At 34.0% G+C, this 17,101-nt stretch overlaps 1 protein-coding gene across 5 annotated transcripts; it reads left to right on the forward strand.

Annotated features, from left to right (window-relative positions):
- The first annotated feature begins 1,282 nt into the window (after window positions 1–1,282).
- MUS81 (Restriction endonuclease, type II-like superfamily protein) lies at window positions 1,283–11,767 on the forward strand. Of its 5 annotated transcripts, none has more exons than XM_059605979.2 (15): window positions 1,283–1,556; window positions 2,527–2,615; window positions 2,718–2,796; window positions 2,873–2,959; window positions 3,062–3,187; window positions 3,819–4,053; window positions 4,371–4,575; window positions 4,821–4,978; window positions 5,505–5,653; window positions 6,282–6,339; window positions 7,921–8,079; window positions 9,961–10,040; window positions 10,147–10,384; window positions 10,925–11,011; window positions 11,457–11,767. In XM_059605979.2, the coding sequence occupies exons 1-15, from the start codon at window positions 1,354–1,356 to the stop codon at window positions 11,559–11,561; spliced, it is 2,058 nt and encodes a 685-aa protein (XP_059461962.2). In that variant the 5' UTR covers window positions 1,283–1,353; the 3' UTR covers window positions 11,562–11,767. The 5 variants fall into 5 exon arrangements, with proteins under 5 accessions (XP_059461962.2, XP_059461969.2, XP_059461973.2 ...); XM_059605986.2 differs by having other exon boundaries at window positions 4,821–4,972; XM_059605990.2 differs by having other exon boundaries at window positions 4,848–4,978.
- The last annotated feature ends 5,334 nt before the right edge of the window (window positions 11,768–17,101 follow it).

Below are 17,101 nucleotides of genomic sequence, written 5' to 3' on the forward strand. Positions count from 1 at the left end.
TGATTCATTGGCTCGTGAATCTGATTGGTTGCTTCATTGAAGGAGATGAACGACGGTTGCAGTGATTGTCACAGAAGTCACATTTGATGCTCTGTGGTGGGAAGAGGATTTGGGAGTTCTGGCTATGTTGGAAGACATTGTGAAGATCGAAGCTTCAAGAGTCTAAAGACCTCACCTGGGCTGGTTGATTGCACTCTTGATTTTCTAGCTGATTGGGTGTTTGAGTCTTGTGGGTTGGTCTCTTTTTTGAGCTTGGAGCACCCTTTGCTCAGAGCCGGGGGACTTGCTACCACAAGTACTGTATAGTTGTGTTTCTGCCTTAAACCTGTTTGAAGGATTGCCTTTGTGGCGTGTCATTTAGTAGGCTATATGCTGAAAAATGTTAACTACTAAAAAGATTGCATGTTATCGAAGTTTACCAAAAGGAGTTTTCCTCTCAAAACGTTTTTGCTTTACTTTTGTGGAAACGTTTTTTTCTTACAAAATTAAAAGATAATTTTTTTATTGAAAGCTTTTTTTAAAACATAGAAAGCAAGGACCTTATAAAAATATACTCAAATTTCAATTGTAATTTACTACATTTTTAATAGGTGACATTTTCAATAGTTTTGATGCTTAAAAAGCCAAAATTGCGTAATTTAAAAATCTATTATTTCTTTAAAAATGAAAGAGATCCTAATTCAACGGTTCTCTTAACATGACACTTGACAGTATATAATTTATAAGTTTATATATTTATGTGCTTTTTTTTATTGGTCATTATTAGTTAATGGGGAATACTAGGTGTTATTCTGATGTTTTCCCAACTATAATATGACTTTTAAAATTATCGTTGAATTTGAGATTATCATTATTGACTTTTAATCCATTGGTATTTTAAAAGACACATCACAGTTAGAAGGACACCAAAATAATACTAAAAGAACACCTAATATTTTCTTAATGAAGTGTAAAAATGATTTATTATTTATTGACTGCGAAATATCAATTTTTTCTCCAATACACCAACATTAAAACTTTGTTTAGGAAAATTTGACAAAAAAATTTACATGTAAAAAAGTCAACACAATTAATTTTCTTAAGGCCCTAATGAGATATTTCACTCTTTGAACTTATGTGAAAGTTATTATGTGGAACGGACGAATTGCAAAAGAGCATGAATCGGTTCGTCCAAACGACAATGCGTATAGGCTGGCCGAGCCAAACGACAACGCTTGCTCACAATTTTAAAAAGATACCCAGCAGGCCAGAGCGCCATTTTACTCGCCTTCTTTTTCACATTCTTCAATGTCGCTTCTTCAACAAAAACCCTAACAACTAACCAATCAATCAATCAATCAATCCAAACCCAAAATGGACAATCAGAGGAGCTCGGTGGTGGTGGTTTGCCCAGAGAATGAGGCGCTCGTGTTGTACATGCGGAGCAAGAGGCAGGAATTGGCCGAGAAGCCCAAAGGGATCTCCGAGAACGTCGATTTCACTCTCTCGAAGGCTTACTCCAACATCTGCAACTCCGCAAACCCAATCAGAACCCTCAAAGACCTCTCACATATCAAGTAAAGTGTTATTTTCTGTTTGTTTCCCTGAAAACAGAAGAAGCTCAATTTCCCGGGAAAAAATTCTGATCGTCTGTGCGTGAATGGGAAAGTTTTGCTCTTTGGGTTCAGTTTCTCTCTCTCTTTCTGGGGTTTTGGGGGATAGTTTGATAAGGCTGTCTTTGTTTGTGAATGCTCAACACCCAGCAACGGGAATTCATGTTTTTCGCTCTTTTTTTTTTTTTTTTTCAGTGTTCGTAGGAATTCAATTTCCTGGGAAAGATGCTAATCCTGTGTGCATTTTCTGGGAAAGTTTTGCGCTTTGGATTCAGTTTCTCTCTTTATATATATTTTTGGGTAAATTGACAATTGGGAACAAGTTTGATAAGGCTGTGTTTGGTTTATGAATGCTCAATATCCAGCAGAGGAAATTCAATTTTTTTTTTTTTGGTTTTCTTTTGCGTGTTCGTAAGAAATTATGTACTGGGTTTTCTTTTTTCTTGAATTGGGTTATGTTTATTGAGTAGAACTTAAAACTTCATGCCACTAGGCTTTATTTGTTCCAGTAGAAAATTCTTCCGGGCAAAGATTTAAACTTTGATTGTGATCTGAATGACGCTATTGGATTCATAAGCAATTGAAAAGAAAATAAGCCAAAGGGATTGAATTTACTGTATAAAGTTTCTCTGTGGTAATAATTCTGAAATTTCTTTCACTTATGTTGCTGAAAATACCTAGGAAATGGTAAAGCGAGAAATTATTTTCTTGGAATTTTTTGAAAAAAAAAATAGAAATAAATACCTACACTTAAGAGAACCCAGTAGAAGTATTTGTGTAGCAGCAGTTTGATTTTTTTTTTTTTTTTTAAAAAAAATTTGTTCAACCAAAGAACAAATTAATGTTTCAAAAGCCTCCTACGGTATATTTCAGTTAATACCATGTTATTTTATTTATTCGTTTTTCCGTGAAATGACTAAAAATTGTGTTATAGGGGTGTGGGAAAATGGATTCTGAGACTTATGCAAGGGTTTTTTGAGACCGGTTCAGGCAGCTCTGAACCAGAAGACTTGACAAAAGAAGGTACTTTTGCTAATGCTTGGGATTTTGGCATTTTTATTTTTATATTGGTATTCATGGAAAAGTTCATTGATAAATTCAGTGTGAACTATTATCAACATTTAGGTAACAAAAAGAAAGGAATCAAACACTATGTACCGCAAAAGAATTCTGTGGCATATGCCTTGTTGATTGCCCTTTACAGGTAAACTGGATAATATTTTGTTTCGTTTCTCAAACTTTTACTGAACCGTGAGTTATATTGTATACTTCTTTGTTAGGGGCACTGGAAATGGGAATGAATTTATGCGTAAGCAGGAGCTCATTGATGCAGCTGAAGCAAGTGGGCTTTCTCGGGTTCCCATTGCGTATGTTAATTCATTTGATCTGTTTTCTGACTTTCTTTCCCAGTTATTTTTAGTGGTTTCAGATAGTGCAATTGATGTTTTTGAGACTGGTCTTGTTCTTAGGCCAGAAAAGGGAAAAGGAAAACAAGGTCAATTTGGTAGTTCTCCAAAGGATTGGTATAGTGGATGGAACTGCATGAAGACATTGATAACCAAGGGATTAGTTGTGAAGTCTAGTTGCCCTGCAAAGTAAGACTATCATTTGCACATTTCCTATTTGCTTTTCAACAAGTGTATCTTTCTTTAGATTCTGCATTTGGATATATATTTTTTTTTTCTAATGATGAATGGCACCTGTCTTATGCAATGGCTTTCACCTCTGTTATTTCTTTCGTAGTAATGTAGTAGGGATATGCCTTAAATTCAATTGATGGTTGGAGTTTTCTTTTTGTTTCCTTTGTTTTGTTTTATTTCCTTTTTTGGGGTTTCCTATCAACTCTAAAACTTCTATATATTTTGGGTTTTCCTAGAAACTTTAGGATTTTTTTTTTTGTTTTTATTTTTTAATTTCCTTTTACTCTCTTCCTGCAACTTTGGAATTTCTGTCTAGTTTAGAATTTGTAGCTTATAAAAAGGGTTGTTTCAAACCTTATTTCATCATTGACATTGTAAAGCTTGCTACTGAGTTATTCTAATAAAAGGATAAATATATTCTTTGTTCTTTTTGTAGCTTTTTGGTAAAATGACATGGCTTCTTAAATTAATTCCCCCCGCGAAAAAAAAACTTCTAGGGCTTCAATATGTGCACTTACTGGCGTAATCTAAAATGGCAACCCAAAGAGTTGACATGCAGGCATCGATAACCTTTGTTATTTTACAGGTACATGCTAACCCATGAAGGTAAGGAAGTAGCACGTGAATGTCTCATGAGATCTGGTTTGGGTGATCCAGCAGAGAGCTTGGCTAATGCAGAAGGCTTTCCTGATAAGGTTGCGAATGGTACGGCAGCTCTGGATTTTGCTTGCCTTGGCATGGGTAAAGAAATGACATCCACATCAATGGGTTTGAGTAGGCGGAAGAAATCAATTGATGTTCCATTTGAATCACTTGAGAGGGTACATGTTGAAATTGCTTCTTAAAAATTATGTAAAATTTTCCGTCCAGTTATTTGGATTATAATCCTCTTATTGTCTATACATTTTTGCAAAGACAAACACCTACTTCAATATGTTACTTTCTTCTTGTTCTTGTTCTCCTTGTCCATTATTTTATCCTTTTCATTTTTAACATAACAGCGGACTAGATGTTTATGGAATAATATGGAAGTTCACATTTATTCCTCTTTGTGGTAACATCACTAATAATTTTGACTTGCTTCATATATATATATATTATTATTTTGTTTATCTTTTTCAAATGTATGTTGCTGTAGTTTATGGGCATGGGATACTCTAAGGAACAAGTTCTTGCTGCTTTTGCTGAAGTTTCAGAGAGTTCTCAGAAAAAAGAGATCTCATCACTTTGGCCAGCAGTTTTGTGTCGTCTTCGAGAGGATCAAATTTATGGTTTGCATTCTGAGTTCAAAGCTGTAAGAGAGGATTGTCATGCAATATCAGATACTTACACCAATCCAAATGGTAATAAACTTATGTTTTTTTTTTTAAATTTTTTTTTATAAGTAATCACAAATATATTAAAAAAGCGCAAATTCGCAACCTATGTACACAAGAAGCATACAAGAGAAAAACGTAACTAGAAGTTAAAAAAAAAAAATCAAGGAAAACATGAAAACTAGAAATATTTACATAATAAACTTAAGTTAATATGTTAACAGATGATACTGGCCATTATATTTTAATTTAAGTCTTATATAAATGCCCAGGTACTTATAAAAAAAATAAATGCCCAGGTAAAGGAGATGTTGGAAGCGAGAGTAGACTGACCGATTATTCTCATGTTGGTGGACACATGCCAGAGTTCTATGCTCCTAGTACTGCACCAAACTCTTTTACCTTAAGAGCTTGCTCAGCATTTGTATGTGTGAGAATCCAATACTTCTTTTGCAAACTTCTTACGTGTGTGCCTCACATAGTTATGATGGATTCTCAAATAATATATCTGGATTTATTGCACATAGCAAGCAGTGGAAGACTACTAAAAGAATTTAAGTACTTGAGGAACCTCTTTAGTTTGGACCTACTTATGAATTATGAGACGTCAATGCTTGACTGTGGTGATATTTCGGTTTTAATCTTTTTGAATCTACCATTTGGAATATATTTGATCATTTCTTGATAGGAATTACCCCTTAAATTGTATTGCAAAATAAAAATTTCCCATCCTATCTATTTGAAGTTACATCTTGAAATGAGGTATGGTTAGACACATGGTGATGAGCTCTGTTTATATATGCAAGCCACATGTGTAGAAAGTAGTGTGCCATCTGAAACGGTTTGCCGAGATCCAAAATTTTCCTTTTTCATTATTGTTGAACACAGTTTATTTACTTAAAGATTGTGCAAGTTATTAATAATTCAATGCTTCATTATCCTGTTGAATTTCTTAGGATCATCCTGTGCAAAAGTCAAGGATAGATGGCACGGAAGCAAACATGAATGTTTTAAGTGTGCCACCTCTGAGCTTTGGGGAGAAATTTGAGGATGCATATGAAGTGATCTTGATATTGGATGATCGAGAGCAGTTTGCCACTCATGGGTTGGTGAACTTCTTGCTTCAGGAAAATTTGTTGTGCTGTTTGAAACTCATTATGCTTTGTTTTACGCATTAAATATTATTTAGGGATTTTTTTTTTAAAATTTTTTAGACATAAGATGACTGATGTTTGCTTGTATGCAGATGATGATATGTGTTTATATGGTTTTTGCAGATTTTACTACTTTTCTTGTTGAGAAATTTAATTTTCTGCTATGACTGTTTTATATTTACTATTTGTTAGTTTTTCTTTTGTCATCACTAAAATTGAGTGTAATATGCATTATATTTAGCATAGAGTAACTCCAATTTGATTGAATTTTAAAACTTTTACCGGCACTATAGCTGTTTTTTGTGCCAAGTTATATTATTATGATTATCGGCAACACAATTATCAAAATTCAGTATCTTGTAGTTCCATGTTTTACTATTGAACATAAATGTTTTCATATTTTTATTTATATGCTTTTTTTCTTAGCTATGATGCTCAATTGTGCTATTGATGCTCTTTAATAGCTTGTTGCTAGTTTTGTAATTTATTGTGCTATTGATGCTCTTTTATTCTTAGTGTATTGTCTTTACTAGTGTTTATAATAATTCTGATAAAGTTGTTATATTTTGTGGTCTTTAGTTCGCGGTCTAGGAGAATTATTGAGAATATTTGTAGTCAATTCAAAATCAAAATACAGGTGAGTTCTCTTGATTCCTCTATCTATGAGTTCACAATGCTTTCTTGTATATTGATGGGTACTGTTGCTGTTTCCTTTGTCATTGTTGGATTTATATGATGGGCACCGCTGTTAAAAACCTGTCACCTGTCAGTGAACTGATATACATACATACATCTTATATACGCACATTCACATATCTCTGCATATAATACATGTATATTACCTTTTAATTCATAAAAAATACATTTATATTTCCTTTTGATTAGTATTTTATTGTTTGATACATTTTGCTGTGTCATATCGACTTCATAAAAAAAATTCATTTAAAATGGCCAGTGATTCTAGATGTAACACTTATAAGGAGTGATTTCTTGATTTAATAGCTTAGTACTGGTCTGTGTAATTATCCTTTGACTTTTGCATGCAGATTAGCTTCTTAGTTTGAACTTTTACATAATACTGTAGTCATTAGATGGGTTTTGAGCATTTATTCTTGTTATGGCTTGAAACTTCCTGGTTCGGAGGTCATTCCTGAATCAAAATGGTGTGAAAGAAGTGGTTACTATAAATTACTAAGAGTATAGGGCTTGATAACTATTACTTTTTAGAAAGGGTTCAAATTGGAATATATCTTTCAGGTTTCCCCCTAAATCTATGACCTCGCATTTCAGGATTTCTGTACCCTTCCTATCTGAGAGTTTTCCAAGAATGTAGCACTATGCGTGTGACTTAGCAGCATAGCTTGGTATAGGTTATTATAAATTCTTGGAAGAGCATTTGGATGGTGAAGGTTCCACCTCGTATCGCTTTTTTTACTTGGATTGCGGCTTTGGATAAAATTCTTACGATTTATAACCTTAAGAAGCGGGGGCTTACCCTTGTCAATTGGTGTTGCCTCTGCAAGAAGAGTGAGGAAACCATAAACCACCTCCTCATTCATTGCGAGTTTACTAGTGAGATATGGCATTTGGTTCTTATTTTATTCGGAGGCTCGTGGGTCATGCGGATGCCTAGCAATATTGTAGAGCTACTTCAGTGTTGGAGGACACAAGGATGGGGGCATTCCAAAGAGGCTATATGGAAAGTCATCCCTACCTTACTTATGTGGTGCATTGGGAGAAAAATAAATCCTCGTCTTTTTGAGGACCGCAAGTCAAGTGTGCTTAATCTAAAATCCTCCTTTTTGAGTGCCCTCTTAGATTGAGTTGTAACTTTCATTCCTAATTTTGCTTCTTCTAATCTTTTAGATTTTCGACCCCTGTAGGGTGGTTGCTTCTCTTGTATACTTTTCACGTACGTGAGTCTTCCTCTTCTTCTAATAAATTATTATTCATATATATATATACACGCACACACACACAAATCTGCATAGACATATGTAAGTATATTTGTACAAAACCCACAATCGCCCATGAATATCTGCACATGCACATGTAGATTTCTATGTTATCATATGCTTGTATTACATTTATAGTTACTAATTCTTAGCCCATGCCTTTTCTTTATTGTGAGTTTTGTAAAACATTTTCTTCTGAGTTCAACAGGTATCTTTTGTTCTAGTTGATAGTAACAGTGATACACATATTGAATCTTCTGCAGGTTAGACGGTTACCAGTTGGAGACGCAATCTGGATAGCTCACCATAAATATGTTGACAGTGAATATGTACTTGATTTTATCGTTGAGAGGAAGAATGTTGATGACTTACGCTTTTCCATCAGGGATAATCGCTACAGGGATCAAAAATTGAGGCTCTTGGTACTAATTCTCATTCTTAGTATTGGTTTTGGTGTTAAATGTTAAATGTATATATGTATATTCATGCCTGTGAGTGTTATTCATATATGACACTCGATTTTAAAGGTCACACAATATTGCTGTTGTGGGCATTTTTGAGACAAGCATTTGAAGTTCCTTTATGAAGTAACGTGAAAATTAAGATTTTTTTTTTCTAGTTTAGTGTGTATCGTTTAGTATAGAGGATGTCTCTGAGTTGGCTACAATAGTGTTAATCTCGTCCGCAATTGTTTTGGGGAAATCAGTATATGACCCCCTTGTGCTTTATGTGATTTTGACATTTTAAATCCTAGTTTTCAATTTGAGAAATTTGAGGCTCAAGTTTGGACTCGATGTAGATGCTAGACATCTATCTACTTTTCTGTCAAATAGATAATAGAAATGGCTTAGAAACACTATTATGCCCCTTTGGATTAAAAAATTAAAACAAAAAAGACAAGAAAAAAAAAGAGATCATTGTCACCTTGCCCACAGCCTTTATGAAGGACCTCCACTGTGGAGGTCCTTCATGGAGGCTGTGGGTTGGGTGCCATGGGGACCAACCTCCATGGCTGTGGAGGTCTTCCCATGGAGGCTTTGAGCTGGGTAATATGGTGGTTCTTCAAGGAGGCCCTGAGCAAAGGTGACATGAAGGTCAACCTTCATGTCCATGGAGGACCAACCTTGTGGAGGTCCTCCATGGAGGCTGTGAGCTGGGTGACATGGAGGTCAACCTCCATGGCCATGGAGGATTGACCTCCAGGGCTGTGGTTGGGTGCCTCCATGGTCATGGACTCCCAACCTATATGGTTGTGGATCGGGCTATTACCCAGCCACGGTTGTAGCTGGGTCATGCGCTGCCATGGTCATGGTTAGGTCATGCCTAACCATTGTTGTGGAGGCCTGGGAGGTTGGTCCTCCATGGCCTTTTAGGCCATTGGGATCGACCTCCATGGAGGTGTGGTTCTCTCTCTCTCGCTTTTTTTTTTTTTTTTTTTTTTTTTTAATTTCTGAGGGACATAATTGTATTTTCATGTTATTTATGTTAGCTATTTGATGGAAAAGTGAATGAAGGTCTCGCATTTTCGGTAACCCAAAATTGGGTCTTGCATTTATCAAATTGGAAACCGGGGTCTTAATGTCAAAATCACATAAAGCACAAGAGTGTTATCCTGATTTCCTATTTTTTTAATGTAAGAGTTACTTTGAATTGTTAATTTAACTATCGGTTTCATCAGCATTTGTGGTGCCTATGTACTTGAGCATTTTATTTTTCCCCAACAGTGGGAGAAAATCATATTATTTAGGCTTTTTCCAAGATGTTTGAAATTTGGACCAGAATATTATATGGATACAATATTTAATCATCTTCTTATCATTTATCTAAATGCATTCCATTATCAATTAAAATTTGAATTAAGTGTCGGTTGTATGGGTCACTCTCTGCAATCTGACTGGAGGGAAAAGAATATTGATTAATTTGATTGTAGTTTATCTAACATATCTAATATGCTTTTAATTTTCATTATATTGTATTTCTGGGAATTCATGCACGTACATATATATGTGTGTGTGTAGAAAAGGCTTGTTCAAGTATATGAAAAAGTTATCAGGATAAAGAAATTGTAAGGGTTAGTATATTAAATAAACAATCAGTTCTATTTGAGACTCTTTGTGCATATTTTGTCTATATTTGAGAGAATTCAAGAGATATTGAAGGATAAAATCCGGTTATATTTTCTGTTCAAAATGTTAGAGTTATCGAAAGGGTGTGAACGTATTGTTCCAACTCATCTTCTGTTATGTTTGTCATTGATTTTATTTCATCCTGACGTTTTTGGGTGTTAAATTGCATATTTTAAGAGATGTGGACTCAAGAAGCTAATATATCTGGTGGAGGGTGACCCAAATTCTTGTGAAGCTGCCGAGAGCATCAAAACAGCGTAAGCATTTTTCTAGAAGTATTTCTAAGAGCCAGATTAGTTCTTACCAGTTTCAAATCAAAACATCATAACCAACCTGTCAACCTTTTAATCCTGTGCTTTGCAGTTGTTTTACAACAGAGATTTTGGAGGGATTTGATGTGCAGAGAACAAGTGGTTTGGCTGATACTCTGAAGAAGTATGGTTATCTTACCCAAGCAATATCTCAATACTATAAAGCAGTGGTGCCCGAGGACCGCTCTAAAGGCACTGGAGTGTGTCCTCCTTTTGATGAATTTATCAAAATGTGCCAAGACCTGGATAAAATGACAGTCAGCGATGTATTTGCCATTCAGCTCATGCAGGTATAAATTGTTTTGTGGGAAGGAAATACCAAACTGGCTCTAATTTCCATGTTGATGAGCAATGACCCTTAACCCTTTACTTGTATAACACAATTTCAATACTGTTCTTATTGATTTTACTGAACGCGAATCCTATGGCTTTCTGGCTGTGCAATCTAATGCTTTTGCGAACTTATTGAAACATACTAACTGCTTTTGTGCACTTGTAGAAACATATTGACTGCAGAAAAATTGTGCACTTGTACTTAGAGACGGGAAATTGGCCTTAAATTTTGATCTTTCTATTTCTTAAATTTTGATCTTTCTAGTTCTGGATGGGTTCTTGTCTTATTGGAACCTAAGTTTGTCATGAGTTTTTAGCAATACAAGAATCATGAGAAAATGTGAATGTGGTTTACACCTGTTGTGGAACTGGGTTCGTTCATCTACAAGTTAACTCTGAGTATATATTTCTATATGGCTTGAATTTAAATGAACAACAGGATTTTTCTGTCACAATCAGGTGAATAATTCTGTTATATCCTTTACTTTTGAATGCAGGTCCCACAGGTTACAGAGGAGGCTGCAATTGCTGTTTTGGATTTGTACCCAACACTTCTATCTCTTGCCCATGCCTACTCTCTTCTTGTGAGTTCTGTTGTTGAAATGAACTGTAAAACCCCACCACTCTATTAAAATAGAAATGAAGTGTAAAAGCCTCGGTTGTTAAGTGCAAGTAGGCTGGTTTGATTTTGAGAAGTGGTCAGCTCATCAAAATTTGTGGAAGGATATTACCATGTCTAGTTATTTTGATGACCCTGCTTTAGTGACCCCCAACTGCACCCCCAACTGTCTGATTGGTGACATTCTACTCCTCTAATTGGTTGAAAGAAAATGTTCCTTCCTCGTGTGGTTGGTTCTAGCAGTTCTAACTAATTGTTTGTTTAATTTATTTAATCATATTTCTTTTCACGATTAGTTTTTATTATCTAGGGTTGATCAAGGACTGGTGTCACCAAACAGAACGATTTATTTGGTAACTTCCCCCTTATTCTTCTACTCACATTGGCTTTAACTACCTGTTTTTGATTAGGAGGGAGACACAAGTGCGCAAGAGGAGATGCTCAGGAGGCAGAGTAAAGATGTGATCAATTCAGTTGCTAGTAGGAATATATTTCACTTTGTTTGGGGCAACTGAGTTTTGTAAATTCACTTGGCAAAAGCAAATATGCTTCATTGGTTGCACTAGGCCTTCACGTTCTGCAATGTAAATGAGATGGACAGATTGTGTATGTATTGTAGAAAAGCTTTTGATGTAACAGCAGGGCTATGTATATTAGGTAGGGCTTGGATCTTATTTCACATTCTTGATTGAAATGGTCAGAAAGACATGTTCATAAGACATGATTAACTTTCTTTTAACATCTGAATTAAGGACTGCATTTTCAAACCAATTAAGCAGTCATATTTGTCAGAGATTCCTACCTAACCATTATGAAATGTAGAAAGACATATCTTGACTAATTTTAATATGTAGAGGCATCCTTACTCTTAATTACTTTTTGTTTGGCTTAGTCTTAGTCAAGGGCAACATTTTGGTAGTTGTGAAATCATTATCTATAACAAATATAATAGTTACAAGCAAGTTGCTCTTAGTTTATAGTATGGTTGGCAACTACTACATAGATAATCTTTATTATGAGGGTGAGTACCTCAACTTACACGCTTTTATGCATCTGTCCCTTGCTTTGGAATGATTCTTTGCTATTAAAAAAAAAGAAAGTTATGTCAAAGCGACCAAATATTTTTACTTTAATATTTTAGAGTGGCCTCGACCCAGAAGCACCACCATTTTTTTGTTTATTTATTTTTAACAATATTCAGTTTTGTTTTTTTTAAAAATATGTTTTTTTATTTATTATTTTATTATTTATTTTTATTTAGGAAGTGTTTTGAGTTTTGAGAAGAGTTTTGTAGTTTTCTTTGAAAAATGTGTTAATGATTTGGCCACATATGAAAATCCATTTGGTTAATCAGTTTTTTGAGAAGAATTTCCATGGTTAGAAAACCGAAAGACTTTTTATAAACATGGTTGTAGGCCACTACCATAGTTTGGAAGAAATTTTGTCCAAAAGTTTTTGGGATGTCACTTCTATCCGTAACTTTCACTACTAATAATACCTTCAAATGAATGAATAATATGATAATTTATGCTACATATACTCAAATATTACATGCTTATTACTCATTTTGTACCAGTAAATTCTCTTAAGTTACCTTAAAAATGGGGGATTTGATCTTATATATTTGATCAACACTCGATCTTCACTTGTTCTTTTAAAGTTCACTTTTTATGGGTGTATGTACTTGACTCTTCACATGAATCATACGTCAACCTTTGTAAATTAACTTTATGTCTCGGTTAGAGGACATGACTTGAATGAAAAGTTAATTAGATGGAATATTACCATATTCCGAAAAAGCCACAATTCTTAAACAACTCTTTTAAGAAGACCCTTTCTCAAAATAAAACAATAAACAAATTAAAATATCTTTATATTAATAGAGTTTCTTAAGCCATTTAGTTCTTATATATACAAAAAAAAAAAAGAAAAAAAGTAGAGAGTTTAATTCCTATAAATTGTTTGTGTACAAAACTCAAAAGCGAGAATAATTTTGAGTGGGAGAAAATCAAATGGCTAAGAAATATATGGTGATAATGGAGTTGATTATCCTGATAGCGTTTGAAGTACAAGCTAATGACCTTGACCTTGCCCTACCCTCTCTTTGCACCTCTTCACTTCCCAATTGCCTTTCTCATCGCTCTCAACTTGATGTTATGGGTCGTAGGGGTGTATTAGAGAAATGCATTCTGAAGGAACTTGGAAAATGTATAAGAGAATATAGATTTAGAAGCGTCGAATTTAATGAGTGTTTCATTTATAATTTTTTCCAGTGCACTTATAAGCTCCAATCACTTGTTAGTATTAAATTTAGGGATGCCATATTTTATGCTCATGTTAAAGAGTGCATGGATTTGTGCTTTCCAACAATGGGAGAACTTAACAACGATAATTATGCAGCTTATTTATTCAGCTGTTATGAAAAGCTCATCACGAAGAAGAATTAAGATGTCGTCTATATGTAAAACCAATGAGCTTCGAGGTCTGGTAAAAGATTCCTAACTACTTCTTTTTCTCTTCGTAGACAAATTTATCCTTCGGGACTTGTTCACAAAGCTCCCTGATATATAATTTATACATTAAGCTTTTCTAACTCTTTCAATTTGTGTTGATGGCATTGCAGATTTGTGGGATCTTTGGACTTGGTGTAGAAATGTGACAACTCTTTGTTTTATTGCTCTTTTTGTTTATGTCTCTGTTGGGTTATAATGATATGAAGATGTAGAAACACTATCATTTAAGGTTATGTTTGGATTGTAATTTTGTTTTTTGGGCATCATGGACCTGAAATTGTTTTTTTTGAGAGTATGCAAATCTTATTTGTTATGTTAATCAGTGTTCTTTATATCAGGTAGGATTTGGATTTTAACAGCTTAAAAGGGACACAATTTAACAGCTTTGACATTTTCCTTTTTCTCCCTTTCCCGCTTTGATTAGAGAAAAAAAGAAAAATAAAAAAAAGGCTTTGACATGAAGACATGTGACGCTTTTTTTAGCTTCGTCAAAGTCATCATCTGATCAAACAAAAACAGTAGAATATTGATAAGCATGTTTAACACCCACCCCGGTGCGGTGGTCAAGCATGTGTTAGAGTGTGTTTGGGCTTGTGATTTTGCAGGCAAAACACACGTCTTTAAACAAAAATCACGGATGTGTTCTGTTTGGAAGTGTGCAAAAGATGTTCTAAAAACAATTTCATGCAACAAAAAATTAAATAATTTTTTTTTTTTCTAGATTTTACTAAATGCTTAACTACATTTTTAAAACTCATCTTTTAATAAACTTCATTTTTAAATAGCTATTTTTCAAACTACGATCATTATTTTTTTAAATCACACGTTGCAAACTGATAAACTAGACGGACATACACTTCTTTTTTTTTGACATGTCCGCACAAGAGGGGGGAGGGAGATTCGAACTAGTGACCTTCGCTTCATTAGGCGTTGTCCTATCCGATTGAACTACCTCTTGGGAACTAGACGGACATACACTTAGTTAGTTGTCAAAGTACAAATAAGCTGACGAATAAGCTAAGGGACTTGATATATATATATATATATATAAGCACCTCGCCCTTAAACTATTGCCCAGCAGAAAAAAATTGCTCTTAAACTATTGAATATTAAACAGCAAGTTGATCTTAATTTGTAGTACGGTGGGCAACTACTACATAGATAATCTTGAGTAGGAGGGTGAGTACCTGACCTTAATCACATATATAAAACCAACCATGCACCTAAAACTAAACAAGGATTTATAGGTCCTCAATGTTGTGTTTCCATATATGAAAGCAAAAATAAAAGCAATATGCTTTATTGGTTGCACTAGACCTTTGTAAATGAGATGAACAGTTTGTGTATGTATGGTAAAAAAGCTTTTGATGTTTAGCAGTTTTGTGTATATTAGCTAGGACTTGGATCTTATTTCACATTCTTTATCAGAAAACACATGTTCTCAAGACAATCGATCTTAATTCACTTGGATTATTGTGCAATTATTATAATCCATGTAACAGCTGTACATGGATGGCATGATAAACTTTCTTTTCAAGTCTGGATTAAGGACAACATAATCAAACAAATTAAGCTGTCATATTTGTCGGAGATTCCAGAGTTCATTGACTAACTGCATGTGCTAACAACAGATACATCTATTGTTTATTTTCTCCACAGTACTTTTGCATCTTCCTGCATGTGCCGTTGGATTAGAACGATAGAATTGTCGAGGCTGAATGGGAATACCAAGTTATTTTACCGGATTTCCTCGTAAAAAAGAAATGTAGCACGAGACTGCATTGAGATACGAAATTAAAGTAAAGTAGAAAGGGATGTTTTAACAAACCAGACTCTTAATTACATAATTTGGCATAAGTCTTCGTCAAGGGCAACAGCAACATTTTGGTAGTTGTGAAATCATTATCGATAACAAATATAATATCATTGTTACAACCAAATTGCTCTTTATTTATATTGTATCGGAATGAACAAGCCAAAAGTGGTGGAAAGCACGTCGCCCTTAAACTATTGCCCAGGAAAAAGAATATATGTATATATAACAATTGAATACTAATCAAGTTGTTCTTAATTTATAGAATGGTACGACTTGGTTCTTATTTCACATTTTTTATTGAAATGGTCAGAAAAGACATGTTCATAAAATAATAATTAAATAATTACATTTTTTTTTTCATCAATTTAAAGTTTTAACGAACGCTGATGATTGACAAATATATCAGAAAGTATGATAAAAATGTGATGTACTACTTCAGCTTCTACCTCACCAATAAGAAAAGAAATGTAGAAAGGGATATGAATTGAAATAAAAAAAATCATTAGATGCATGTTACTGCATGTGCTAACAACAGATATATACATCTATTGTTTATTTTCCCCACAATACTTTGCATCTTCCTATTTTTATTGGGGGCTTTAAGCAATTGCCTAATTATTGCCGGCACCGGATGTGACAAAGTAACGAATTCTGTTAAGTTACTTAACGAAAATTGATTTTAAGGAGTAAATTATTATTTTGGTCTAACTTGAAGACATAGATTATCTTTTATATCACAATGAATGATTTGTAATGTATGCTAACTATAGAGACCTATAAATTATTTTTTTATATCACATTGAGTGATTTTTAATTTTAGCCAACCATAAATACTAATTTTGCATTTATCCTTAAAATTTCTTAGAACAAAAAAAAAAAAGGAAAATTGAGAAATATCCCAGCAAGCACGCCACAAAATTCCTTGAAGCATGCAGTTTTGAATTCAATTACTTGTGCATTTGCATCGTCAAAAAAAAAAAACTTTATCTTTCTTATGATTTTTTATTTTATTTTTCTTATGGTGTTCTGCAGTAGTCAGGCATGTGATGTGATGTAGTGAGAAATCCAAGAAAAAGCAAAATAGAAAGCTGAAACTTTGAATTATTTGGCAAGGAGAGAAGACTTTGCCATCAATCGTTTCATACGTTACAAAGGATTTACCAAGCAAGGGGGGAAGGGTAGGCAAGATTCCTGTACGATCGAGAGATACTACTTTGATCCACAATAATGGCGACTTGAGCCTAATGTATGTGAAATATGTGAAAATATCCTTTGTACCGACCGAGTACGACGTTATAAATGAAAAGGTCTTTTGGACAATTTGCTTGATAATTGTCTTTATAAATTTGATTCATTTAATAAATGTATCGACTGCAAAACACAACCCAATAATTAATTATTGAACAAATTAGTCGATCTTGTATAAATTAGCGGAGACACTGATATTTTTTTAATAGTTTAAAGAGCACCTTAATATAATTAATAATTATATACTAGTTTAAGCCTAATTTATACAGTATTTTCGTACGTACTCAAGAAAGACGAAAACATGAAAAAAGAAAAAAGAAAAATGCAATTTGAGAAAGATCCCATCAAATTAAGCACGTACACCATAAACAGTCTCTACTTCCTCAAAGCAATAACACAAGTTTTGAGAGTGCCCAAGCTTTCTCACACAAGATTGATTCCAATCTCTTAATTTGCATCGTTTCCTCTTTCATTCCTT

Source organism: Corylus avellana, chromosome 2 (assembly GCF_965113065.1).
Source record: "Corylus avellana chromosome 2, dhCorAvel1.hap1.2, whole genome shotgun sequence".
Lineage (NCBI taxonomy): Eukaryota > Viridiplantae > Streptophyta > Magnoliopsida > Fagales > Betulaceae > Corylus > Corylus avellana.